We start from the raw sequence: 27,485 nt of genomic DNA, 5'->3' as shown, positions 1-27,485 counted from the left end.
ATAGTACTGGGAAAAACAGTTAGGAAAGAAGTTGATATATTTGGGAAGTCTTGGACTCAACACATCCTGCTGGGTTCTTGCTGTTCCCAGGAAACTGGGACCTGGATGGTTTAAGAGATTTAACTTAGGCATTGCCTGCTTGGGCCCCTGTGAGTGCTAGGATTTAGAGTGGGTCTGAGTGGGAAGTGAAATCCTGCGTGCAAGTGGATCATCACCTTGCTAGTGCAAAAATGCGCAGAGGGGCGGGAGCTCTGTGACAGATGGGCAGCAGGGAGATTTTTCAAATCCAGGGGAAGGCCTTGAACTCATGCCCGTGTTGGCGTGGGGCAGTTTCACCCCCAGGCCATCAAGGCATTTTGGTGCAGGCTGACCTGGAGTTCTGCCTGTGTGTCTGCAGAACTCGGGGCTTGCTGAACTGGGGCCCAGATGCAGGGACAGGGGGGACCCAGCCCCTGGGTGTAAACATCTCTGTGGATGCTCTGTTGTCTTCGCAGTTGAAAATGAAAATCACTGTGACTTTGTGAAGCTGCGGGAGATGCTGATCCGAGTGAACATGGAGGACCTGAGAGAGCAGACGCACACCCGGCACTACGAGCTGTACCGGCGCTGCAAGCTGGAGGAGATGGGATTCAAGGACACGGATCCGGACAGCAAGCCTTTCAGGTGGGGCCCTGTACGACACTGCTGTGCTTTGCAGCCACCTACTGTGCTGCAGCTCAGGGCTGGGCACTTCCTGGGCAGGGAGAGGGCATCCGTGTCAGGGAGAAAGCGTGAGGGTGACTCGTGCGCTGAGGGGTAGCGGCTCACCGGAGAGGAGATCCTGGGATCAGCGCTCTCTGACCCTCCGACAGCTCTTCACAGCTGCTCCAAGGTGAGCTGTGAAGAGGGAGCCATGGTCTCATGCTTGAGGTTTGGCTGGTTACTGCACACATAGTTTATTCTGTCAGACAGCTTTATTGGTCTGAAGCCCAAGTCATCAGCCAGGGACAACAGCTGTGTGGGAATTCGGGAGGGAGTGTTTGTTTTCTCCTCTCATTTCCTGTTTCCCATTCCTCCCCAACTTTTCCCCAATAATTGCACCCTCTGCCTTAGCAGCATCCCACGCTCCTCTCTGCCCCAGTCAGAATTCAAGTGCATCAGTGTGGGGTTTTACCCCCATAACACCCGTGAGTGTCAGGGATTGGCACTAGTTTGGGGTTTTATTTGACAGGCTGAGTTGATGCAGCTGCATTTCTTCTGCAGCACAGACACTCTGCTGGAATCAGTCAAGCCCAGTTCTGTTACTAAGCCCAAGTGTGAAGCTTTATTGGATTTCCTTTCTGGAGAGCAAGGGCTTAAGATGGGCTCAGCCCTTCCTTTTGAGGAATCTGAGGAATTTCCATTGCTTCCTGTACACGAGGCCTCTTTCTGACCAAGCTATAAGTAGAAAGGAAATGAAAATGTACAGAATTTCTCCATCTGGTACGTGCTAGTTCAGAGCAGTTCCCTCTGGGTGCCTTTTCCCTCCCATAAACAAACAAACCCCATGATCCCAAGCTGTTTGGCCGAGGCTGATGTATATCTGATATGAGGAAGATGTTCTCTCTGAGCTCAGGGATCAAAAGGATGCCTTTCCCTGCACTGGGGCCCGGGGAGCCACAGGGGCTGCTGCTCCTCAGCCAGCTTGCATCAGCCAGGAGCAGGGAGTCTTTGGAAAATCTCAGGGGCAGCAGGGCAGAAGAGCCCAGCAAACCGTTGGTGCTGTGTAGGCGCTTGTGTGAGGTGTGGAAGAGGGGGATTGGTGATGGTCGAGACCCCCACCTTACTGGCAGAACCCCCTCTGGTTGGCCCAGCTGCAGGAGGTGAGGAGGGAGCAGCACCAGGATCCCCACAGGCATCTGCTCCATGAAATGGGGTCCTCTGCACAGAGACCCTTCTGCTGTGGGCTGGTTTCTCTGCTGCTCTGGTTAACCTTTTCAAAACACATCTTTTTTCAAAGAATATTATTTGCCAGGGCATCCCTCCGTGTGTGTGGGTGTGCTGGGGAATCGAGTTACTCTTGTAATCTGGGCTCATATGTTTGTGTACTTAAAAAGCTAATTCCCTTGTCATCTTTGTCTGTGAGAAGCTGCAGGGATCCCAGTTGGTTTGGACTGTTATTCCTTGGGGCTGTAATTGTTTTTTTCACATGCAGCCTGGGAGTTGCCCGTCCAGTTTCTCTGAGAACTTGGCTCCTCTGAACTCGGAGTCACTGCAGCAGAGAATGAAGCTTTGAACCTGGGACAATTTAACAGGAAGCCCCTGCACCCCTGGCTCCTGGCAGCCTTTTCCTGCTTGTCCATCACCCGGCATTGTGTTTTTGGGAATGAGCTTTGCAAGGGACGTTTGCAATACAGGATGGGATGAACAGTGTGCAGAGCTTTCTGGTTTGGTCTGTAAGGCTCTGCTGCTCCCTAGTACAGCGTGTCACTAATTGCAGATTCAGTTTGTGCTCACTGAGCAGCAGAGGCTCACCTGCCCTCTGGCTTTTCCTGGACTCTGGCCAGATCCTTTGGAAGGGCTTAGGAATTTACATTTGTGTCCACAATCAGAGTATTAAATCCAAGACTGAATTCTAGGGAGGTTTTGATTCAAGTCTCCGGATCTCCTTCTGCTGTGAGAGGTCTGGTTCTGGATTTAGTGAAGAACCAAAGATGGCTCTTGCCCTTCTCTCCCGTGAAAGGATTTTTGTAATTTTTAGAATCAGTATTTTTGCTTCCATGTGTGGGAAGCTGCTGTGGTCATCTGGAATGGTGTGATTCCTCCAGGGCAGCCAGTGCTCTGCCAGAAGAGCTCTGGGCATCCTGTCTGGAGAGTATTTTAGGAGGCAACTGAAGTGCCTGTTAATTAGCAGAATTAAACACTTGGGATAATCTGTCAAGTTCTGTTCCCCAGTTCAATATCCCACCCCCCAAAGAAAAGCAACAAAAAGCCACCAAAAAACCCAACACTGCCAGGAAAGACAAAAGCTTGACTTCATTGGAATTAGGATGTTCCCCTGGCCCAGTGGTTAATGTGTTCCCTGGGCACATGGATACAGTGTGTCTCTTATCAGTGGAGTTTTCATTTAAAAAATGCGTTTTCAGAAAAGCCTCTTGGGGGAAATAGTTATCATTCCCACACTGTCGTTACAGCTGGGCTATCCAAATCCATTTAAGGAATAAAATAAAGAGGAATTTGGTGTCCAGAGTTCCTGACAGGCTCTGAAAATCTCAAAGGTGCATGGACAGCATATTTTATGTCCCAAATCTGTGCTGCCTATCTCAGTGCTGGGGAAATAAAGGAATGTCAAGGAGTAGAGGGGGAATGAAGGAAGGAGGGAATCCAGTTATGTGGTTATTTGGAGGAGGGGGCTGATGCTTGTTCAGAAAGGCCAAAGGAGAAAGAGAGGTCTCCCGAGGTGGCTTTATGTAATCAAGCCCCTGATCCAAATCCATTAGCAGTGAGTAGTGAAAATGAGTTTTGCTGTGTGTCAGCGTCGAGATTAAAGAACTACACGAAGCCAGATTTCACACTGTGCCTGCTCCACAAATCCTGCACTTGGAATGACGAGAGACTCGGCACAAACACTGGGAGAAGGGAGGGGTTGTGACTCAGGCGGATCACAAGCCCTGTGGGCATCGGGGGTTGGTGTAGGCGCTTACACAGTGGCTGCTGCTTTTGGAGGCCGGTCATCCTGCCTGCTCGGTGATGTGCAGGATCCCGGTCACGGAGCTCGGCGGTTCCTTTCCCATTTGTCTCCCACTGCTGCCACCTAGCGAGCTGGGGCGGGGTGTGGTGGAGGGGATCGTGCCTCTGTGGTACTCGGGGACCTCTGATGATGTTCTGTGACGAGACAACCCGAGTGTAAGGTCACCAAAGGCTGGGAGCTCGTGGCCGTGCGTGAAGCACGGCTCTGACGGGGTTCTGTGTGTTTCCAACAGTCTCCAAGAGACGTATGAAGCAAAGAGGAATGAATTCCTGGGCGAACTCCAGAAGAAGGAGGATGAAATGAGGCAGATGTTTGTCATGCGAGTGAAGGAGAAGGAAGCAGAGCTGAAGGAAGCGGAGAAAGATGTGAGTCTGTTGTAACTCGGGGGACCCTGTGAGGGTTTAGGCTGGGGCTTTTCCAGAACATGTCCTGCTAGGGGAGGGAGCTGCTCCTCGTGCCTCACAGAGGAGTGTGTGGTACAGAGACAAATGTGGCCCTCAATGGCTGTTTTCTTGCTTGGCACAAGCAGGATGGAGTCCAGTCGGTATAAAGCAGTGGGGGATGGAATGTGGGCATTTGAAAGCATCCAGAGACCTGTTGTGTTCCTACAGCAACAGAAATTCCCACCCTCCGTGTGTGCAAGTGTGTGTTGACTGCAGGACAAGTCAGGCAGGGACAGGCCAGTGACTGGCTGTTAATGCAGGGAGGCTCAGTGCCAGCAGGAACACTGCAGGCATCCTTACCAGGAATGGGGGGGGAACGTGCCTCTCTTCCCATCCAGTTTCTCATTGTCTCTGTCCCGGCAGCTTCACGAAAAGTTTGACCATCTAAAGAGGACTCACCAAGAAGAGAAGAAGAAAGTGGAAGACAAAAAGAAGGAACTCGAGGAAGAGCTGAACAACTTCCAGAAGAAGAAGGCGGCAGCTCAGCTGTTACAGTCCCAGGCTCAGCAGGCAGGTTCTCAACAAACCAAGAAAGACAAGGACAAGAAAAAGTAAGCGGATGTCACCCACATCCTTTGTAGGGTTTGTTACAGTTTTGGGAGGTTGTTTTTTTTCTTCTTGCTGCATGTCTGTATTTGCTTTTTCCCATCACCAGACTGGAAACAGGGCTTTTATCAGCCTGATCAAATAAAATATTTTTTTCTAAAGGGTGGGCCAGGGACACGATCTTAATTTTTCTCTAGAAGAGTACCTTCAAATTTTAAGTTGAAGTCTGACTGGTGTGGGAGAGCAATCGGATGGTGGAGGTTTGACTTGTGATCTCTCCAGCATCTTCTGGAACAGCTGTGAGATGTTCTGGACTCAGATTTACCTGCCTGAGCCAAAATTATTAAGGGAGTCACTACCTGTCCTTTCTTTCACCGGTGGTCTCCAGTTCCCCTTCCTTAAGGTTGTAGTTGTAAGTAGAAGTAGCTTAGAAACCAAAACCACCATGTTGTTTTTACATGGGAAATGCTAGTGCCAAAAGTGATTACTTGGAAGCTTGCTTTAAAGACAAGAAGCTTTGGTTATTTTTTTTAAAAAAACCAAACTACTATGGTACCGTAATTGCAGTTAAATGGTATTTGTGGTTGTATGGAGTTGACATAATAAGCTAAGAAACCCTTACCTTTTAGAAAGATCATGGCACTGTTTTTTACTATTTTATATCCATATCCCAGGAGTGTAACCCTGTACCCTCTGTTGGCTTTGCCCATTCCTAGTAAGAAGGTGCTCATGCAAGTCCTTCCTGGGCCATCTGTGCTAACGGTGCTAGTTGGTACCTGCCGCTGGGAAAGCTGTCGAGGGGGGGTGCAGCAAATCTCCCTGGAAAACACTCAGTTAACCCACACACAAAAATGACAGTTCCACACTGCTTTTACTGGCCGAGAGAGCAGGGGGGTGTTCCTTCCAATTAACGCTGGAAGAACCAAATGCCAGTGGGGATGTGGCACAGACACCCGTGTCTGCCTCGCTGAGCTGGGAGCCGAAGCCTGGTGTGAGCTGTGTGAGAGCGCGAGCCCAGGAGGGGCACTCGCCCTGCAGCTGGACTGGTGTGTTTGTACAGCTTGGCACTTCACCCTCGCTGCATGTCCCCTGTCCCTGCTGCCAGGTCGGTGCCCAGCGGTTGTCGCTTCTGCCCCGGGGAAGGTGGGGAGGGCCTGGGGCTGGTTCCTCAGCTGAGGTCAATTGATGTAGCTCCTATGGAGCCCTGCTGCTCGATGCTGGCTGAGAACCTGGCCCTGGGCACCTGCTGGAATATGAGGAGTGCTGTGTGCTGCATGCTCTGCTTGGCTAGGAGTCCTTATGGACCTGTGGGGTCCAGGCGTGCTGAAACACCCTCCTGCAGCTGTGGCTGTAAGCAGGATAGGCTGAAACCCCTGTCTTCTCTCACCTGAGAATCCAGACATGGTGATGTGTTTTCTAGAAAGAATAGGAAGTTCTGAAGGCCCTCTTTCTTATCTCTTTACAGAGTTGGTACCTTAATGTTTTTAAGAACTCTGCAGTCAGATTTTTCATCTTAGATCCGAGACCAGTGCAGTGCAGGATGGTCTGGGGAGTTCTGTCTCTTTGTGTAGCTGCTCTTTGCCCCTGGGAGGTTGGCTGGCACGTGCACAGTGTCGTGGGTGAGACAGGGATGTTTCCAGCAACTGTGACCAACGCAGGTTCTGCTTTGCTGATGCATTCACAGACACCCCGCCCTGAGGAACATCCCCGTGTTTTAGTGTGTCCTTTGTGCTCCACACCAGGTGCTGTACCTGTTGCCATTGTTCTTTAGCGTTGCAGTTACTAACGGAGGCTTTCAAGGGAAGTGCTGACACTTCTGCCCTGTAGCACACCTTGGGTTTCCAAAGGCTTTGAGTTTCTCCTTGCACTCTAATGAGCAGCTGCAGGTTGTGTGGTTAAAGGCTTCCATCCTCTCTCTCTCTCTCTCTGCTGACATGGCCTGTGGTGCTTCTTGTGCAGTTGCCAGAGGAAGTCCTTGCCATGCCTGACGCTTGTAGCCTCCCCAGAAAGTAAATCACAGGAGTGCTTTTTTTCCTCAAGGTGGGATCAGATTTCTCCACCTTGGAGAACGGAGACTTTCCACTGTGCTGTGCATGCTGGAGGGAAGGCTCAGGATGAAATCTGCTGCTGGCCTGACTCCCTGAGGGAGAGCTTGGCCTTCCTGATTTCCAGGCAATTCCTCTAGGAATTCCCTAGCTTGTACTCATTTTTAATCTGGAATTGTTGGGACCCTGGCCTGATGGCAGCAGTGTGTTGTTCTGGGGACAGCACATCTGCATACCCCAGACACTTCAGGGGTGACTGGAGAGGTGTACTCGAGTGATCCCCTCAGTGTGAGGCTGAGCATACTCACCGAGCCCCTGCTGTAATTTTGGGATGGGGCTGTGCTTCAAACCTGTACAGCCTGGAGGCAGCTCCTGGCAACAGCCCAGATCAGAGCAGCCAACAGCCTTCTGGTGCTTGCCTGCTGTTTGGGAGATGGCCACATGCCTCAGCATGTACTGCTGTGTTACTGCTCATCCTCAGCCCCCAGGAGCTGGGACCATCTGTTTGGGGGCTGTTTTGGTTTATTTCAGCCCATTTCTGAAAACCAAATGTAAGACTTGGGTTTTTTTTTTCAAGTTCCTTTCTGTGTAAGTTTTCAGTCCACCATGGCTGCTCTGGCCCAGCTTACATGGTTGGTTGGTCAGTAGTTCTGCCCCCTTGGTTTTTCTTTCTACGTTTGCTTGTCATAGGCTGGAGCAGAGCCTGGCCTTGAGGTTGAGTTCCTTTGTAATTCCATAATCCGTGTGCATGCCCACCCACCGGAGCGAGTTGCTGGTGTCGGCTCTCCTGGCTTTCTTCTATTTTTTATTTTTTTCATTTTGAGTTCAATTAGTGCTAACTTTTTTGTTTTTTGTTCTTTTTTTAACTTGCAGTGCAAGCTTCACATAAAGCCTGTCGAGCCAAGGATGTTCCTGCATTCACCTGCTTTTGCAGTAATGTGTCTCTGCCATCTGTTTTCTTTTTCTTTTTTGGTTTTCTTTTTTCATTTTTTAACATGAATAACTATTAACTCATCTAATAACATAGGGGGAACAAGAAGGAAGAGGGATGGGTACAGGACTGTATGCAACTGGAAGTTCAGGGGCGGGTGGAGGGACAAGATAACAATACCCATGTGTTTTTGTCACCAAAACCATCAGCTGTAAATCAGTTTTGGCCCCCAGTTTAACCAAGAGTCAGGGCTGGGTGTCAGCAGCTCGGGTGAGCAGGGCTGACGGGCTCAGGTGTCCTCAGTGCTGCAGTAACTTGTGCTGAGGGAGCCCCTGGACCCAAGGAAACCTGCCCCAGGGAATCGCTGCTGTAGGAATGTCACAGCCAGCCCATGGCGTGGCTAAAGCTGGAGTTTAGCCTGGCCCATATTCCTGGAGTAGCTGATGTGTTCCAGCAGTAGCTGCTGGGGAGAGGGAGGGGGGTGTGTGTAGATAACCCAGTGTAACTGACCCTGCATGCCATGACATTTGCATGATAATGTGTTTTAGTTGCTGTTTTTGTTGTCTGACCTGCCTGTGGCTCGGGTTTGTTGTCCTGTGCTGGCCTGTTTTTCACAGCCACCCTTCCAGTTGAGCACAGCAGCTGAGGGTGCCCGGGGGCAGGAGCATTCCCAGCAGCTGAGGGTGCCCGGGGGCAGGAGCATTCCCAGCACCGGGGGCAGGAGCATTCCCAGCACCGCTGTCCCTGCAGTACTTGCTCCAAACCTTTGGAACCTCCCTTAAAATCCTACCTGGTTTCCAACGGGTTAGCAGCCCTTGTGGAACCAAATGCTTGGGCAGGGGGGGACATAGAGCCTTCAACATCCTCTTAGAGCCTCCGGGAGCGTTCCTGCACATGGTTAAATACAGACTTGCAGTGGGATCCACAATTCCAGGTCAAGGGAGAGAAGGTACCCGGACACACTCTGTGCTCCCCACCAGCCCTCCTGCACCAGGGGCAGTGTCCCATTCAGGTGTCCCTTGAACGTGCCAAGGACATGTAGGATAAGCCAGGCCTTGCTCTGGGCCAGTGCAGGGTGGAAGGGGATCTGTTTAATGTGTATTTTCTATGCCATTGCTTTTGGACAGAGTCTTTCCCTTCCTTCCCCAGAAGTGGTGAGCCATGCTTATCCTATGACCCCTGGGTTCCTTCTCTCCTGCTGATGCACAGCCAGCACTTGCTCTGCTCCTGGCTGGGGAGTCTCCTTTCCTTTCTTTAAAGCACTCCTACACATAACTCTTCCCACCTGAGTCTCACACACTGCAGCTCTTTGCTTGTTTCTGGATGGAATTTCTCCAGGGGAAAAAAAAGGGCAGAATTATCACTTGTTTTTGTTACTTATTCCTCAAGTGTTGCTGTTGAGAAGTGTGCTGGGGGGGTTAGCTTATGGGTTGTCTTGCTTTTAACCCTCACTGCTTAAACATGGCTTTGGGAAGAGGATATCTAAATGCTGTGTCTTGGACAAAACAGAAAAGTGGATAAGTAAGCTGGAAATAAAATGGTTGACCCTTTTATCCCTTTCTTTTCTTTTTTTTTTTGTTTTATTTTTTGACCTCCTGGTCTTGCCAACAACGCACTTTTTGCCATGTTAAATAGGTTTGCTGCAGGGTTGTTTGGAAAAATGAAATTCTGATTCTTGTGGCTTCTGGCAAACCCAGCTTTAAAATCTGGAGTTATGAAGGAAGAAGCTTGGGTTGTTTGCATGAGTTTTTTACAGTCCAATCACATGCCCATCACCGAGCGCTCGTGGCAATATGCTTCACTTCAGCTGTCTCTGTGCATGTCCTCTTTTTAATTACCAGTGTTTTGTGCCAAGTTGAAAACTTAATTTTAACATTTATTTGTACTGCTTCATTTAACAGCCCTTCAAGGGATGTTTAGCAGGGGAAATCAGCTGAGTTGAGCTTTTGGTTTTTGACAGAAATCAGTGGCCAAGTGCATTAATGACTTTTGGGTTGAGTTTCTTTCTCCAGCAAAAAGCAAGCTATGTTGGAGAAACTGGGAATAAACCACAAGCTTGCAGATGTCCAAGGTATTGTTTTGGTTTTCACCACAGGAGATGATAATGACTTCTTTTTTTCACCTTAAACCCCTGGGCCATGTTTAGCTTGTCACTGCTGCACTTCTTTTCTTTCTAATGCCTTTTTTCACAGTAGCCCCTGGTGTGCATGGAGTGAGTGATACACTCAGGGCTGGCTGGATGTGCTTTCACCTTTGCATGTAAGTACAGCAGCAAGAGACTCACCTTCCTGCCTCGCTCCTGACAGGAAACCAGTTGTGCTTTTCTGAGAGATTAAGTCCACTTCCTTACAAGTGGCATGGCTAAAACCCCCTAAAACTGTCTGCAGGCTGCTTGTGCTCAGCTGTTGTAGAGAAGCTGTAGGGAGCACAACATCCAGCTCCTGTTGGGTGCCTAGAGCAACCCTGGGCAGCTTCCCTGCATGCCAGAAGCTGGACACATGGTTGGGCAAAGCCTTGCTTGGGAGGCCCTGCAGCATGGAACATGATTAGACAGCTGTGATAACGAGCTGATGATGCTGTGTGCTCCTGACTGCGTTTGGAACCTCAGTCTCATGTAAAGGAGCAGGAAAGCACACTGAAATGTGCCTTTTCTGGGATGGTGGTGTTCCCAGGGCATGAAACAAACCCCCGGGGTGGAAAAACACAGTCAGGTTGCTGAGAGGGGCTGTGACTGCTCTGTGCAGGTTGGGCACCCCTGGGTCTGGCAGGCAGATGAAAAGGAGGAGGCGGATGAGGATTTGCTCCCTCAGAACCACCCGGGGTTTGCACAGTTCCTTTCTGGGAGGGCAATTAAGTGGGAAGGATCCCTTTGAGCTCGTGGTCATTAAATGCATTGTCTTGCATCTCCTGTGGCACGTGGCTCTCTGGGAGCAGGGACAGTAGTGCCTGGCACCCACCCTGGGCTCTTGGTCACAGCCTGAAATCCCACCGGGGAGATCAGTGTCTCTCTGGAAACCTGTCTGTGTTTTACCATGAGCGGTGTTTCCCCAGGCAGCTCTTGTTCTGCTTCTCCTAAACCGTCCAAGTGCAGATGGAAGTGTCTTTTTGTGTGTGATCACATCAGATCTGTCCATTTGGCTCCAGTTCCCTTTGCCCTTCGGAGGTGTTGGAAGGGGGGGGGTGTGTCCCTTCTCCGAGGGCCCAGGTTGCATTTGCAGTGTGTGATATCCAGCAAGGAGCTGTACAAATATGAAGGGGTTTTTTTAATTCATGGAAAATAAAGCTGTGAACAGCGGTAGAAATCTTGTATTTGTATACATTTTTAATATCCTGATTGCCTTAAACCATAGATGTAGGACTTTATTACCTTGCTATTGGAAAATAACCCGTGTTTGTAACTAAATAATTGTGTAACCGACATACAGTGTTAATGCAAGTGATATGTATGCATCTGTTAGATATTGTCACTTTATTTGATGTGAAAGTATTTCAGTTTTGGAATTACAGATGGAATAATAACCTTAGAGCATAAGCTCAAGTTATTTCTTGTATATGCTTCAGGTTACAGATCCAAATAGTGCCAACACTTGAAGTGGGGAGAGGAAATATATTTTTACCCAAAGCTTTGGTCTTTGCGTGGCCTTTGTGACGTTTGCTGTGTAACAGTGTGACAGGAGGGTCACCTGTCACCCTCTGCCTTCCCAGCAGGTCGTTCTGTGCCTTTGAGGTGCCTCTGTGGGCTCTTGCTGGTGTTTGTCAGTCCCTTCTTGTGGTGGTGTGTGGGTGTTCCCTGCCTCAGCCGGTGTCTTGGGGAGCTCAGGCATCCCCGGTGGAGTTGGTGTGTGTGGCACCTCCCCAGCGCACTCCCTCCTTCATGACTTACTTTAAAATGTTGTTCCTCCTTTATCCCCCCCTCTCTCACCCCTTCATTTCAATTCTGAACCTCTGTTTCTTTTCTCTTCTGTTTTTTCTCTTTTTCTGTAGCTTCTTCTTTATGTAACCGTCACCTTGCCAAAGCCCCCACACCCCCTCTCCCGGTGGGCTGTCGGGCACTGGAAGAGCCTGCGGCTACGGGCAGCCCTGCCAGGAGAGAAGAGCCATCTCATTCCTCCATCTCGTCCGCCCTCCTCTCCTCCCCCCTTGTTCCCTCCCGTGCGCTGTGCTCTGTGTCTGTGCGGGATCTGTCGCTCCCAGCGCGGCTCCGACACCGTCCAGGCTTCCCGGGCTGCCAGAGGTAACGGCCGGAATGGCCCACGTTGCACTGGGGTAGTTGGATTTCTTTCCTCCCTCCCCATTTACTCACCTTTTGCCATAATATGCACACGTTGCCGATGACAAATAGCGACAGACTGGGGGTGAGTGTGCGTAGCTGGAGGGTTTCGTTTCTGCCTCAAGTGTGGCTGCTTTGGATACCACAGCTTCATCCCAGGGCCATCCTGTGCTGCTCTGACACGGCTGGAAATCGGTCCGTGGACCCGGGAATGTTCTCCATATGTCACTGTGTGAAGTGGGGACGGTGGATGCCGCACCCTGTGGTGCTGATGGAGCCTGTTCTGGACAGCCAAGGCCTTATTTTCTGGCTGATGTAGCAAAGTAGGATTTTCTTGTACAGCCCAACTGCACTGACTTGTACTTAGATCGAGGGCTTCGCTTTGTTTTCATGAAGCCTAGTTAGTAATTATTTTTTTAGCAGTCCTGAATGTGGGCAAGTTGTTAAACTTTGTACCTTGTTTATTTGAAACTGAATTCAGTCAAAAAGCTTGAGAAGTGCCAAAGGATTGGTTGAAGGTAAAAACAAAGCCTGTAAGCGTGGTGTATAGTGATCTCCAGCTGGTTTGGCACAGAGGGAAGGAGGCAGCCTGAGCTTCTTGGGATGTTTTTTCCTGTGGAGTGATGCACTTTTATTTTTAACCGAATACTAGTGACTGACTCTTTGCATCTGTGAACCTTAATCAAGGAATTCCCCTCCTTTAACCGGGAAATGGTCTAGGTTTGGCCTCTTCCCTGTGTGATGTGCAGGCTGCTGGGAGGCTCTGCTGAAATCTGCTGGGGGTTTTTTTCAGAAGCACAATATTTTGCAGCACTTTCCAGGGACAAGGGTCGGCTCCCTCCAGGCGGGTGGAAGGAAAACTGCTCGTCCTGGAAATCTTTGCAACCAGCCAAGTGACTTTATAGATACAGTCAGAAAGGTCGTGAAGTGTTTGGCCTTGTGTGTGTGGTGTGTTGATTTGCCTGGTGTGTAACTGGCCCTGCTGCCCACTGCTCAGAGCACAGGGCTATCAATATCTGCACAGACATAGCTTGGGACAGCATTTGCATTAGTACCAAACCCAGAGCCTACAGAGGTCTCAGGTGGTACCTGCTCTCCTGCCACCATTGCTTCCCTTGAGATGGCCAGATCTAGGAAGCTGTGCAGTTCTCCAGCTGTTATGTTTCTCTCATTCCTTGGACTTTTTTGTTATATTTAAAAACTGTAGGATGGTTTTATGTGGGAGTAGGAGTCTGCAAGTTGCTCTCGAGACCATGGTTTCTGGGGCATTTCTTCTGCCCCTGGGAGGTGCTGGGCTGGACTGGGGGAGGTGGTGGTTCATCCCCTGCAGGGGCTCAGCTCTGGGTGACCCGCCTGTAGTGCTGCTGTGGCAAGAAGGTTAGAAGAGGGGTAAAACCCTTTTTTCCCTGGTGGCTTCAGAACTCCAGATGGGAATTTTTTTAAAGCTTAATCTGAGGAGAAGCACAAACCAAATACCAACACTTACACAGACTGCCTTTATTTTGCAGCTCTATAAGAGTTTTGCTGTGCTGGTGCCTTGAGTCCTGCTTGCAGCTCTGGACTTCGTGTCTCCAGAAGGACATAGTGGAGTTAGAGGAGGGCACTAATGGTAAATGGGATGGAGCAGCAGCTGCCAGGTGAGATGGCTCAGTTTGGCCAGGGAAAGGCAGAGGTGTGAGGGAGGATCAGCCCCGCTGTGAGCAGGAGGTGGCAGCACATGTCCTCTAGAGGTCCCTTGCAGCCCAGACTTATTTGTGACTCTTGTTGCAGAGCTCTCCAAGTTATGATGGCGCTGGGTGCCAACCTGCTAAGTCAGCAAATCGTCACAACTAGACCAGAGGAGTAACTTTTAAGGAGCAGGTACTAAACTTGTGGAATTTGTTGCCTCAGGTTGTTGAGACAGATGGTGTCAGCAGAAGGTTTTGGGGTTGATTGGTGGGGTGTTTTTTTTTTTAAAGGCGATCTCAGGGAGAAGAGATCCATAGGGAAAACAAGGTGAAATGTCTGACAGCCATAATCCAGTGGTGGTGGATTCTGGGGCAGAGGGAGGGGAGCAGAAGGCCCTGCTGGTGTCCACAGTGAGCCTGAGCTGCAGAGGGTGGTGGAGGTTTCCCCACACCCCGGGGCTGGGGAGGGGATGGCAATGTGCCCTTGGGCTGCTGCCTCCGTGGCTGCAGCTGTTGGGGAAGAGGTGCCAGTGTGGGGAGAGGATGGCAACATGAAACCTGTTGAGGACAGCTCAGAGAGGTTATTTGTCACCAGGTGTCCCCAGCAGAGCTGGGAAAGCCACTTCTTCCATTGGAGGGAGTGGGTATCTGAGTTAAAAATCATGCTTTGGGCTTAACTCTTTCGTGTGGCTGCTGGAGGGGATCTGTGCTTTCACATCCTCAGAGCAAACCCTCAGGGGGCCGAGGGAGGCTGGGGGGCTGCAGGGAACAGTGCAGCAAGGGAGGGTTTATGGTTGAAGGCATTGGAAAGGAGCAGCAGTGCTCTGCTGGGATGTCCCTGCCGTGCCCTGGGGAGCTCCCTGGGCTTGGGGACTGAGCAGTAACGTGCTGGGGTTTGTGAATGCAGTGGTGTTATCCCAGTGCTCATGAGGGAGAGGGGCAGCAGGGAGCTGAGCCTGCAGCTGGGAATTGGTTTCCTGTCCAGCCAACCATTCACCTGCCCAGTGTGCTGGGCTGGACTCCTGCCCTCGCTGCTTCCAGCCCCGCTGGAGCAGGCAGACCCTGGGCAGGTCCGTAGTGGGGAGCACTGGGATCCTGTGAAGCTTGTGGGAAGGTCACAGGAACATGAGGAGACAAGGGCACATCAGGGAAGGTTTTCCTGTGGGAAACGGGAAGCCCTGGCAGCACTCCAGGCCAGCCCTGTGTTCCGACAGCGAGAGCTGCGTACAAGCCAGCTACTGGAGGTGATGGGGGGGCAGCTTGGAGGTGACATTGTTGCCTGGGGGTTTTTTGGGGAGGAAATGTGGGAAGTGGGAAATGGCTTTTGTCTCTGGCCATGTGGGTTGTTTCCAAATCAGCTGGACCTGCTACATGGGGGAGCTGCTCTTGCTGGGATGACTCATTTTCCAAGGTAAGGCTGTGTCTGAAGGTCACCTCATCAGCCACGGAGCACTGTAAACGTGTATACCAGTGCAGGCAGCACAGCCAGGGAGCTGCCCATAGGTGTTCAGGGCCTGTGCCAGGACAGCAGGACACTGCAGAGGTGGGTCACACAGACCAGGGACAGGGTTTGTGCCTGAGCCTTTTTTCTTGGAGTTGTCTGGCACAAGATCATTGGTATGGGTTTGTGCACAGTGCCAGCAAAATAAAGTGTCTGTCTCTCTGCAACTCACTGGGGCTGGGGGGTGCCTGTGTTTGGGGCTGGGAGCAGGAAAGCACTCACTTGGCAGTGAGGGAGACGAGTCCTGCCTCTGCAGGATTTTGCCTCCTGGGAGCTTGCCGAGTCCATGCTGTGGCTTGTGTGGCTCCGGGCAGCACAGGGAGGCTGGGAAGGGTTCTGGGCGGTGACCCTGTGGTGGGATTGGGCTGTGATCCTCACAAGTGCCTGGGTGCTGATGTGCCAGTGGGGCAAGGGGGAACGTGCCCTTCAACCTGGGAGGGAAGCAGCACGTGGAGGGAGAGAAGCCAGCGTAAGTTAACTGGAAAAGGTGTGCAACACACGGTGAGCTGGAAGCAGAGAGCACTGGAGCTGGGGCTCCCCTGCACTGACAGGGTGCCTTGCTGGGGCTGTGCTGCTGACACCCCCAGAGGACTGCACAGCAGTCTGGCTGGAGAAAACCGAGCCACTGGATGAGAAGGTCAGGGTCTGGAAATAGCCTAAGGATGGCAGGAAGGGCTGGAAGGGAAGGAAGCCACACACCCCTCTGAGAAACATGGCCTGGGGAGGGGTTTTTCAGGACACGAGCAGGAAGAGCTGGAACCTGTGGGAAGGCTCTTGTGGTGGTCTGTGCATGACGAGAAGATGGCACCTTGGAAGGCACAGGGCAGGATGGGCTCCAGGACGGGAGATGGAGCAGTGTTCCAGCCATGCACTTGGCCTGGAAAGGGAAGGGCCAGGAGTGAGGAGCACCAGAGCTGGGCTAAAGCCAGAACCACTGGAGGCAACGAGTTCACGTTGGTGACTCCCCTGGCACCCCAGGGGCTGCCCAGCACCCCCAAAGGCACTTTAAGGCACTTTGTCAGCTGTCTGGCACAGAGCAACTCCCTGGCAGCATCTGGGTAAAACTGATCCAGGTCTTGGATGAAAAGCACAACACCAGACTGGGAATCCAGGACAACTTTCTTTATTGCTACCAGAAGGCTTTCATCAGTACAATGGCTCCAGATAGGATACCTTCCTCAGGGCTGTGGAGAGAGCGTACAGTCGGGACAGGGCGTTCTGAGAACGGGGTGTCACAGGGACGAGACAGGTTTAAAGGTCTGACTCTTGGTTAGAAGTTACATGAACACAAAACTCGAGGATCAGGGTCTTTCGTTTTGGTTTTGTGACTGACAGGGACACACATTCCAAACCTCAGGCATCCACAGCTGTCCCGGCACCTCACCCAGCGGTGCTGGGAAAAGTGTGGGCAAAACCAGGCTCTGCACAATTCAAAGCTTACACTTCATGGAGAGGGTAAAGCATTGGTGAAAATTTACACTGAGTGCAACATTTCTCGGTGCAAACAAGAAAAAAATACCGTTTTGGTTCTAGTGCTAGAAAATGCAGTAACTGCTTTCTGTGTTGGGAGAAGCAAACCGGTGTAACTGGAGAAGTCTCTGTGAGGCAGAGCACCAGGGCCAGCTGCCCCTGGGTTCTTCCAGCGCACCTTCACACTCCTGTGGGCATTACTGAAGTGTGGAGCAGCTTGCGAGAACTGGTTTGGGGTTTTGTTTAAAACCTTTTGTTTAAATCCAGTTTTGCAGTATTATCACATTTAAACACCCAAGTATTAACAAAAGGAAAGAGGTTTTTTTTTTAGAAGGGCAAAAGAAAAAGCTGTGGGGCAGGACAGAACGTCAAGCACAAGACTGGCTGAGAATTAAAAAGAGCAAGCAGAAGGGGAGTGAGGAGCAGGTCGGAATGGGATCAGAGAGGTGTTAGTCGGCTGGGAAACCTGGAACAGCTCTGCAGGGTTGATGTGAGCTCTCAGGTGTGGAGAATGGGTTACAACACACAGGAGCAGAAAAACAGTGGAACTGACAACACTAGAAAGGAACAGGTTTTTGCTACTTTTTTTTTGGTTGGTTTTTGGGTCTTTTTTTAGATTTTTATACTTTTTTGTGTTTTTAAGTGCTTAAATAGTGGAACTATAATTAGCCGCACAAGAAATAAAATTCAAAAGGGGTTGGGATTTTTTTTTCCTGGGGTTTTTTTTTGGTGTTTTTTTTTTTGGCTCCCTTCAGTTCAGCCTGACAAGGTATGGCCCTTTCTCCCCCCACTGAGGACGCGGGCTGCCGGGTCCGGCGGGGCTCCTGGAGCGGGTGGTGGCACTGGCAGCTACATGACAGACACCGGCTGCAGGGGCGGGCAAGGGGACACGCTGCCCTCCTGCCGCGAGACGTCGGCGCCGCAAACAGAGCCCATGTTCTCCAGGGCCACGACCTCCGGGGCGAGGTCCTCGTTGTAGAGACGCTTGATCCCGTCGTAGAAGTCGTCCACTTCCATCTCTTCCACCTTGCGCTTGGCGGAGGCCTGTTTGCAGCCGCCGGCGGGGGCGGGACGGCGCTGGTAGAGCGCGGCTGTACCTGTGACTGGCGCTTCTGGCCGGCCGTTGTCCTTGGAGAGACCCGGCCCTGGGACAGAGGAGGGCTGGCGGTGGAACGCTCCTCTGTTACAGGTCACCAGGGTCTGCTGGAGGGGACTGTAGACATATACAGAGTTGGGCAGCAGAGAAGGCTGCACAGTGGAAAGGTGATGTGCCACGAGCTCCCGGCAGTGGATCAGCTGCGAGCTGTCCATCTGGAGGGGGAAGACAAGCAAAGGTACCGGCCTTGTGGGATTGCCACCATGGTGAGGAGAGAGCATGGGCTCCAACAGCACCACCCAGCCACGCAGGAGGAGGATGTGATACAGCACCCCTACCATGATGACCTTCTGGGATACAGGCCCCTGCTCCTTCTTACACCTCATGGGAATAGTGGTGAGGAAAAAGCTTAAAAGATACTAAAGGGTTTCACTGCCAGAGCCTTTCCAGTACTTGTCAGTATGCTGGGAATGAATGCCTGAACCACTGCCTAGGAATTTTGCGCTGGTGTGTTATTTTCTCCCTGGTGCAGCAGGACTCTGTGTACATGAGGGCACACGGCTCCCACCTCTGTCACCCACTGGATGTGGTCAGGATGGAGCACTGTTCCTCCAGGCAGAAGCCCAGCCATCCCCATACAGGCATACCAGCAGGCAGCCATTGGCAGCCAGGGATCCCAGAGCCCTGGCTGGCAGGAGCACTGAGCAGGATGTGTCCGCAGTCCCTCCCCGCCCCTCACCTGTGCCTTCTGGAGCAGCTCGATGATGAGAGCCAGCCAGTCGGGGAGCAGCTTCTCCAGCTCCAGGCTGACGATGGCCAGTGCCAGCATGGAGCCCTTGAACTGCAGCAGCTGGAAACAGGCCATGCAGTGCAACAGCTGCTTGGTGAGCGCTGCCACGTGCTGTGACGGGCTCAGCGTGGGCAGCAGAGCCAGGAGCTGCGGCCTGCTGGACACTGCCATGGCATGGAACTGTGGGGAGACAAGGACAGGAGGCAGCTGGAGGCACCGACCTCAGGAACACCTTGTGAGATGGCTCAGACACACTGGCATCCTCCAGCTTAACCTTGGAGGGATTTCCACACCAGGGGGAAAAACCCAGCACATTGAACCCACCAAAGCTTGGTGCAGCCCTTCCAGTGGGACCTGCCTGGCTTCTTTGGCAAGGCTTTTTTTCATTCAGAAAGTGCTTGTACAGAGGAATTACAAACATCCCAAGGTCTTTGTTCCCCTACAGGTAGAATTTTTGTTGAGGTGCTTCTCAACACATTATTTGGGCTGACAGACACCTGAAAGACCATCAGTAGCCCCTTACTTACAATATGAAGGAAATCCAGTGGCGTTGCCATGTGAAGATCCCAGTTCAGTTTGTCCAGGATGATCTTCTCCATTCTGCGGATTTCAGCTGGAGAACAACCACAGAAGCTATCCCGAGCCAACACCTTCAGTACTGGAATCCTCTGCAAAAGCCAACACAAAAAAAGAACTGATTGGATTGGAATAGAAATCCTACCAAATGCTTCATTCCTGTCCTGGTAAGTGTCAGCCACTGTGTGCAAGCAAAGGCAGGACTGGAAGGACAGATACTCTGACAATGGCAAGGCAGGAAGAACAGAGTTACCTCATCTTCCTCAATGGTCTTTGCAGCGAGGAAGAAGCAGCTGATTGCAATACAGTTGAGGTACTTTGGACGGGCCTGCAGGACAGAAGAGCAGAGAAGTCTCTGTGTCAGCATGATGCAGAAATGATGCCCTGATCCTTCTGGTTGGACATCCCAAGCCCCAGGGTCTCCATGTGGATCAGCAGGCTGACCTCTAACTATGCCCTGGCAGTGGCAGGCTGTGCCAAGCACAAATCCATGCTCCGTGACATCAGCTGAGCAGAGATCTGATCTGGCAGCCCCGTGATCGGAATGGGCAGCACTGGAGTGGAAAGAGCTCGGGCTCAGGCACTGCAGCAGAAATGGGAAGGACTGTCTTGCCTAGGGAAGTGTAACTTGGAAAAACACCACTCAGTTGTTTTGCACTACAGTTCCCAAACCTGTGGCCCAGGGATTAGTGGAGGAGAGCCAGTCCCTTCCACGGGAGATGGTTTAGGCAAGGTAAATGAAATTTGGATGGGAGAGGGTTCTGTTTGTGAGCTCTGTCTGTGTGACTGTCTTTACAAAGGGCTTCACTGCCACCATCAGTGTAACAACCACTGGACCTGGTCCCCTCCTCCACAGTGGCCAGGGGCGGGGAAAGGCAGAGTCTGTTCCTAAACCTTGGCCCAGCTGGAGATGCTGAAAGCAAAGGTAAGTGAAAATCCTGCAGCAAACCTGAAAATCCACTCACAGTCTGTACTTGTGCACTCAGGTGTCCAAGAGAATGAAATCCCTTAGGGCAGGACCAGAACTGGGCCCTGCTGAGGGCTAACGAGTGCTGTGCAGTGACACACACCAGGACTGCTGGCTGTGGGTCACAGCCAGTCCCAGCAATCCCAGACTGTGTTCCTGGGGATGGGAAAGCACCTGATAAACAGGAGTTGAGCTGCATCAGAGGAATGAGAGCTTTATGGGAGAGGAGAGCTGGGGGAAGGAGCACAGAGCCCTGATGCTCATGCAGGCTAAGCCCCTTTCCCAATCCCTGCTCGCTGCCTCAAGCACACAGAGGGCTCCTGACTTGTATTCCCATGCTTTCTGTACACACTCCTTGGCTGCTCCAACTTACTGAAAGAAAAACTGTCCTTGAGGGCATTGGCTGCTGAGGGACTTAAATCTTTCCCATCTCAGCATTTCAGTAAATCAGTTACTTTGGGATCTCCTTAAAAATAAGACCTTCCATGGCTTGTATGAAAACATGAGCAATATTTATTAATGTTTAAAGGGTGGGTTAATGAATGATGTCAGTTGTGTTCTACCAAACTCAAGTCACGTTGGAGTGCAAGGGCACAGGCTGGGAATGCATGTTCCTGCTTCCCTTTCCTAAGGGATACAGCCTACCCAACGTGCTCGTGGTGAGATGAGACACGTGCAGGTAGGAGAGGGATTTGCCAAGCACAGAATGGTAGCTGAGCAAACACGGTAAGAAATGGAACTTCCCAAAGCCTGACCTCACAGCTCCAGGCCAGGGATTCCAGGCTGGAGCAGAGTTTGTTCAGTCATGGGCAGGTACAAAGCCACAGCCCAGGTAACTCAAAGGGCCAGAGGAACAGCAGGTCTCACTTGCAAGGAGCCCAAGTGTTGTTTTTTACCCCCCTTTTAAGCAGTTTCTATGGTGGAACAGCCTTAAAAACAAGGGGGTTCCTCTGTTCTCCTGTTGGGGAATAAGCTGTGGGTTCAGCACCACAGGAGGGGACACGTGTCACACAGAAGCCTGCACCTGTGTGTGCTTCCCTGTCTCCTTCACACCCACTGGACATCAGCCAAAAGCTGCAAGTCCATCAGCCCGGCTGTAGAGCAGGCAGGCAGGGAACTGCTCCCAGAACAACAGTGGCCTCTGGCTCTATATTCTTTCCCCTCCTTTTTTTTTTCTCATTTCCCTGCACCAGCCTACTTGCCAGGCCCAAATCTCAAACTTTTTCTCCCAGCTGGTTCCCTGCTAGTAGGTGCTCCTGGCAATCCAAGTGGAACACATGAGGTGAATGTAGTTAAAACACCTGTGAAATCGAGGTGAGCAGAGCCCTTCCCAACACTTGTGTCCGAGGGTGCTGCGCCTCGGGTTGTGACTGTTTTAACAGTTTGTGGGCACTGCCTTTACCTTCTGAGTCTGTTCAGGGTGAGACTGGGCTCTGGGTACCTCAGAACCCCCCCCCAGATGAGGCTCTGGAGCAGCAGGTGCCAGCCTATCCACGGGGAGCAAGGAAGGGGTGTGAGCACCAGGGGGGAAGGAAGAGTTTCCATCAGACTGCACACACCAACAGCTGAGTGGGGGGTAGGAATCTATTCCAGTTTAAGGATCCACAAATATTTACCTTTACTGCAGCTAAAAACCTGTCCAGGAGGCTGATGGCCAGGGCGAGCGTTTCTGGGTAAAGGTGGAACTGGTACTTGAGCTTGGCCAGCCACTGGATGACCTCATCCCTCTGCCTTGGAGAAATGGCTACATCCTGGGGGAGAGAAAAACAAACTGTTCCTACACACGGGCTGAGCAAGTCCCAAAACACCAAAGGTTTTACCTCTGCAGGAGTCTCTCTGCACGGGAACAAAGCCTCCTTTGGCAAGGGGAGCCTTGAGCCAGCCTCAATCACCACTTTGTTCCCACATTACTTACCTCATCCCAAAAACCTGCCCTGGAAGAGCAAGCTTTCCTTACAGCAACCCCAAACCTCACTCCAGTGTCACTGTACAGTGGGGATAAGAAGAAGGATGTCTTGTAGTTTCTCATACACTGACAGGCTCAGCTCCAGCTTAGCTCCCAGAGGTTTATTATTTTTTTAACCTCCTCAGAACCATGTGGATGCACAGGAATGCCCCGCTGGAACAAAACCAGCCCAGAGGGGAGGGACCCAGTTGGAGTTTTGAGAGGAAAGGTTTATTTTTTTCTTCAAATTATGGAGATTTTTTTAGCTCAGTGTATGTTAAAATAAAGAAAATTGCCAAGAGTGTACAAAAGGCTTTTAGTGGCTCAGTTAACTGGGAACTGGGGTGGAGCAGGTACAGTTTCACCTGCGCTTTGGGTTTGGTTTAAGTTTTTGGCCCCTGTCCTCCCCATTGATCTGTTTGGACAACAGCTAAATTTCAACCACATGTACAGCTCAGCCATTGACATCAAATCCTTCTGTGTGACCGAGTTCAGAAATATTTACAGCTTTTCCAGAGCCTTTCACATCATCCAAGGAACTGTCTGGTCTCACTCCAGTGGGGATTATTGGGGACGATTAGCAAGGATGTATCCAGAAGCACAAACAGCTGGGTTGTTACTGCCCTCCCAGCAACACCAGGAGGGTGAAGCAGCAGAAATTTAAAATAAAACCACCCCACAGAGATGCAAACCCAATACTTCAGGCTCTGTCTACCACCCAAACACCTACTGTGCACCTTCCACGGACAGTAACTTGTTTTCTATCAGGGCTTGCTGCCCCTCCTGCCTTGGAGTCCAGCCCAGGGGAAGGCAGAGCTGTAATTGCAGAGGGGCCTCCCTGGGAACACGTGTCACCCCTTGCCATGTTACTGGCAGTGTGACATCTTTACTCTGCACTGAGCTCCCTTCCTGGTGGCACAGAAGGGGTGGGGAAGGTGGCAGGGCTCCAGCCACAGGGCTGGATTCTGGGCTGTGGGACAGCAGGGGCACAGCTGGTGACTGCTGCTCACACGTGTCCCCCAGTTCCCTTGGGAAAAGTACACCAGTCCCAGTGCTGCTGTACCAGGGGTGCCCTGAGGAGAACAAGGGCCTGCCTACCCTTCTGTCCCAAGCCCTGATGGTGCCCTGGTGTCACCAGAACTGTCTGGTGATTGAGATGGGCCTCTGCTCTCAGCTGCCACTCAACGCTTCAATAAAAAGTACCTGCCATTTTCTCAATGCCAAGAAATATGGTTGTTTCTGAAACTGTTGATGCAGTTTCAGGGTGAAACGTGAGCCCCCCCAGGGGCAGGACACTCGCTGCCAGCAGTGCCCTGCACTCCTCCCAGGAATGCCAGTTCAAGGGGTGTGCTGGGAGCACAATGAACACACCACACAGCAGGAGAGTTTATTAAATGCTCCGCTAAAGCTGTTCCGGACACAGAACAGGGACTGAGGGTGTACCTGTGGAGAAAAATGGGCTGAGGAGGGGGTGAAAATGGCACCTGTGGCGCTTCCGCCTGGGGAGGGAGGGCCCTGCCTCAGCAGCATGGGGGCATTTCAACACCACCACAGCCCTGCCCCTTCCATCCCTGGAAAATCCCATTCCTGCTAGATCCAGCAGAAATGGGCATCGGCTTCCACGGCTCCTGGCAGTGTCTGCCCTGGCTCGGCGCTGTTTTCCCTGTGCCTGCCAAAGCAAAAGGTTAGGCCTTCTCCTAAAAACAGCACGGGTGGGAAGGGTAAGAATGCTTCTCATCCTCAGCCCTCCTGAGATCTGCCCTGAGGCCAAAAGGCCCCACCCAGTTCAGCCCCAGAGTGATCTTTACCAGCAAGGCAGTAACACAAACCACACACTCGGTGCCTGTAAGGCCTGTGCTGTGCTTCCCTGGAAGGGAAATGGTTCTTGACCCAAACCCTAAGCGTGTGTAAGATGTAAAATTAAACCAAACGACCCTAAAGCCCCATGGCCCTGTGATGGGAAGGAACAACTGCAAACACCCTCAGCTCGGTGCATGTGCAGCACAAGGAAGGCTCCAAAATTAAACTGGCTCCTTAAGAACTACCTGAAGAAGCAAAGGAAAGGAGGTGAGTCTCCAGCTCTTTTCAACATCATCCTACAGAAAGGGTCTACTCCAAATGAGGGAGCAGGAGGTGGGGGGAATTCCCTCACACACACAGACAGAGCAGGGAAGGCTGAGCGAGCCCAGTGTAAGAGACAGCAGTGGGACCTGGTCCCCCCTGCATCCACAAGCCCTGCTGCTGCTCCTGCTTCCACACGAAGTATCAGGCTCTACTCCCCTCCCTTGGAGGTGTCCCTGTGCCACCCTCAGAATAAAAGTAAGAAAATGCAGCACAGTAACATTAATTAAGCAGCAAGGTCACTGTTCCTTAGTTAATTGAAACTAAAAGCAGCAATGAGACACTCGGTGGCTGAAAGTGAGGAAGTCCCTCTGGGCTGGAAAGCCCAGAGTTCTTGCCTGGTGTAGAGGTACTTTCTGTGTGTGTCCCTTCTGCACCAGATAGGAGGGTCAGGGGACACGATGTGGGTGCAGATCACCTCTAGGAATGCCCCAAGACTTCTGGAATATGCAGGCTAAAATAAACATTATCTGTGAACTCAAACATGACTCAGTTTTATTGCTGCCCCGTCTAGGAAAAACACCTCACCTGATACTGTTTTCCTTCATGTCTGCTGTCCCAGACAGGTGTTTTGCCCTTTCCCCTGTTTGTTCCTGTGTGGCCTCCTGGGGAGTGAGCAGGTGACCTTTATTAGGACTGGAAATAAACTGAGATATTCTGACTCCTCAAGAGGTCCAGAGAAGAAGTGAGAAGACAGGAAGAATGAGCCAGAACAGGAAAGAAAGCAGGCATGACACAAGTGACACTGTTTCTATTAAAAAAAGCCCCAAAACTCTTGGCTCACACATCTCTGTGCTGCGAAGTTACTTGGTAACATGCAAAAATCAACCTCTGACCAGGCTTTACAGCTTGATTTCTAGTCTTAATCCCATGAAAACTTTGGAATGTCACCTGCATCTTGTATAACTCAAGTGGTGGGGGAAAACAGAAGGGAAAAAAGAAGACCAAATCCATTAGAAGCATGAGGAGGTTCCAGACTCAGCCCATCTGTTTTTTCAGGCTGAAAAGCCCTTGTGAGACCTGGCTTTACTATGTTGCACATACCCGGAGCACTGGCCTGCATTTAAAGTAGGGGATGGGAGTTTTGAGACAAAAAGTACTAAGGAAACACAAAATCACATAGATTAAACTACCAGGAACAAAGTCCCCAAGAGACTCTGCACCCTGTCCTAAAAATGGAAAGTCTTCCTGTTTCTGTAACTATGGGTTTGTTTCTTCCTTTCAAAGGTCTCAACTGACACATATTTAGAAACTGCATTTGTTCCGGTTTTAAACATTAGAACCGAAAATGTCTCCTCAAGAGTCAAAACTGAAAGTTTCCTCCTGCAAAATACCCCCAGTGCGTCTCCAGTCGGGCTGCTCAGATCTCTGCAGACGCACTCACGTCTGTCCCTGGCAAACCAGGTGAGCTCATTAAACCTTTGTGCAGCCAGCCCACCCTCGCAGCAGGGAATGGAAAGTTCCACACGCTCCGGGGGGCCAGATCTGATCCACAGAAGACTGCACACTTCCCGACCGTCACGGCAAATAAACAAGTGTCGTGCAAGTGAGGTTTTAGGCTGCTGCAGCTGCTTTCAGAAGGCAGTGGCTGTCAGGGACTCTGACCACCTTCCAGATCTTACAGAAAATGGGGTAATTCACACTGAGCACCATCGCCGGGGGCACACGGGACAGTTGGAAAAGCTGAGTGTCATGAACCACAGGAACAGAGAGAAACCTGTGATCCCACCCAGTGTTCTCAGCTGCCCCGTGGCCTGGCAAGTCTGGAATCCCCCCCAGCAGCAGCTGTGTCTATGCTTCCTCTCCATCTGACCTTCCTACAGCTCACACACATGGAGCTCTCGCTCCAATTTAGTGATTCCTCGCTGCCAGAAAACATTCAGTAGCACAGCACTTATGTCCATGTCTGAACGGACACGGGGGAAAACAGGAAGAAAAAGGTGACACCAAGACAACAGAGTTTTGAGGGTGGCAATTCCAGGAGCAGAAACCCTTGGGGACAAGCACAGAACAGGGATTGCTGCGAGGTCTGCCTAAGGCAGGTAGGTGGTGGTTTCTGAGCCACCTTCACCAAGTGCCTTGTCCCTGTGAAATCTTCCCCCATGACTCTGGTGTGGTTACACTCTCTTATCCTCTAATCTTATCTCCCTACATTATAATCACCCCAGGAATACTGCCAGCAGGGAGTGACAGCCTGGTTTACCATAAGCCAGAGGCTTAAACTGTATGTGCCCCAAGACAGCCACAGCTACATATGCTTCACACCTCTGACAACCACGTCACTCATTTGGAAACCACAATGTGGATTAAACAAAACTAATACTGAGGCCCTTAAAAATGTATATGCTCCTACCCAACAGCAGCAGTTTCTTGTTTGTCAGACAGAAAAAACAAACAGCACAGGGATTAGCTCTGACAACAGCTGACCTACCTGTATGTTTCATGTGGCGTTACAACAGCAAGGCGGGATCCGAGTCCTTAGTGTGGTTATTTCAGCCCAACCCAGCACTGAAGGAGCAGAAACCCTGTGAGAACCATCCTCACATTTCACAGTTTGTTTGGAACAGAACTCTGTGGAGCACAGAGGTGCTTCTGGGTGCACATGTGAGACACACCTCCTTCCAAAGGAGCACAGGCTCAGCTCAGGCTGGGTGAGGCCGTGAGCAGCCTGCTCCGACCTCCCTGCTGCACAAGTCGAGCAGGGGCTTGGACTATGGAGCCCTTAGTGGTCCCTTCCACTCCGAATTTTCCTCCAGTCCTATGAGAACATTCCTAACTGGAACAGGCCAGCGCCTGGCTCTGGTTCCCTTGACACGAGCTTACACCCTGCTCCATAAATAGCCCTGCTGGAGTCAGTGGGGTTCTTCCTGGAGCCGTGCCTTTCCCAAGTCAGATCAACACTGTTATTAATGAACTAGTCCAAGAAATGGAGCTGCTTTTAAGAACTGTTGCGAAGTTGGTGCCCAGTAGAAATGGGCACTAATAAACCACACACTTTGTAAAATTAATTTAATTGAGACAATTAAGATAATGTCTGTATGTGCTTTCAGAGATGTACCACTGTGTGCTGCGCAGGGTGTTCTGCACCCCCGGGGGCAGGTGTGCCCCTCAAATAAGGGGGGAATCCCTCCCTGGAGAGGCCAATTCCCCAGGTAAAGGTAACCCCTCCTGAAAACACCTCCAGTTGTTCCCATACCAACACACCCAGGACAGCCTCCTGCCTTTGCTGAGATCAACGATGTGAAGAAGAGATATTACCTGATTGGGCTGAATTTTCGGCACATGTGCTTTCCACATTTGAGCTTCCCTAGAGATTGCCGTCTCCAGAAGGAGAGACAACCTCTGGCTCTCCAGGGGTCCTGAAAACTTCATGGTAACCCTTGGATCCACCTGCCACCCAGCTGGATA

General features: G+C 51.2%; 2 protein-coding genes across 8 annotated transcripts in view; one reads left to right on the top strand and one right to left on the bottom strand.

Moving 5' to 3' along the window:
* Positions 1–17,508, top strand: part of SEPTIN11 (septin 11) — a 77,722-nt gene extending 60,214 nt beyond the window's left edge. For 3 of the 6 annotated variants that reach the window (XM_064651384.1, XM_064651381.1, XM_064651383.1), the window contains 5 exons: positions 495–663; positions 3,942–4,074; positions 4,516–4,703; positions 13,453–13,581; positions 13,715–17,508. In XM_064651384.1, the coding sequence (XP_064507454.1) occupies positions 495–663; positions 3,942–4,074; positions 4,516–4,703; positions 13,453–13,581; positions 13,715–13,790 (695 nt within the window). In that variant the 3' untranslated portion in view covers positions 13,791–17,508. The other 3 variants (XR_010429794.1, XM_064651386.1, XM_064651385.1) reach the window with 3 other exon arrangements.
* CCNI (cyclin I) overlaps positions 16,220–27,485 on the bottom strand; it is a 22,465-nt gene continuing 11,199 nt past the window's right edge. The window contains exons 1-6 of one of the 2 annotated variants that reach the window (XM_064651387.1): positions 27,336–27,469; positions 21,628–21,762; positions 19,298–19,372; positions 18,996–19,136; positions 18,418–18,648; positions 16,220–17,893 (exon numbers count right to left, since the gene is read on the bottom strand). In XM_064651387.1, coding sequence (XP_064507457.1) covers positions 17,432–17,893; positions 18,418–18,648; positions 18,996–19,136; positions 19,298–19,372; positions 21,628–21,762; positions 27,336–27,449 — 1,158 coding nt within the window. In that variant the 5' untranslated portion in view covers positions 27,450–27,469 and the 3' untranslated portion in view covers positions 16,220–17,431. Of the gene's footprint in view, positions 17,894–18,417; positions 18,649–18,995; positions 19,137–19,297; positions 19,373–21,627; positions 21,763–27,335; positions 27,470–27,485 lie in introns of those variants that run through there. The other variant, XM_064651388.1, reaches the window with a different exon arrangement.

Source organism: Pseudopipra pipra, chromosome 4 (genome assembly GCF_036250125.1).
Source record: "Pseudopipra pipra isolate bDixPip1 chromosome 4, bDixPip1.hap1, whole genome shotgun sequence".
Taxonomy (NCBI): domain Eukaryota; kingdom Metazoa; phylum Chordata; class Aves; order Passeriformes; family Pipridae; genus Pseudopipra; species Pseudopipra pipra.
The sequence above is the reverse complement of the archived record's forward strand: the minus strand, read 5'-3'. Positions and strand labels throughout refer to the sequence as shown.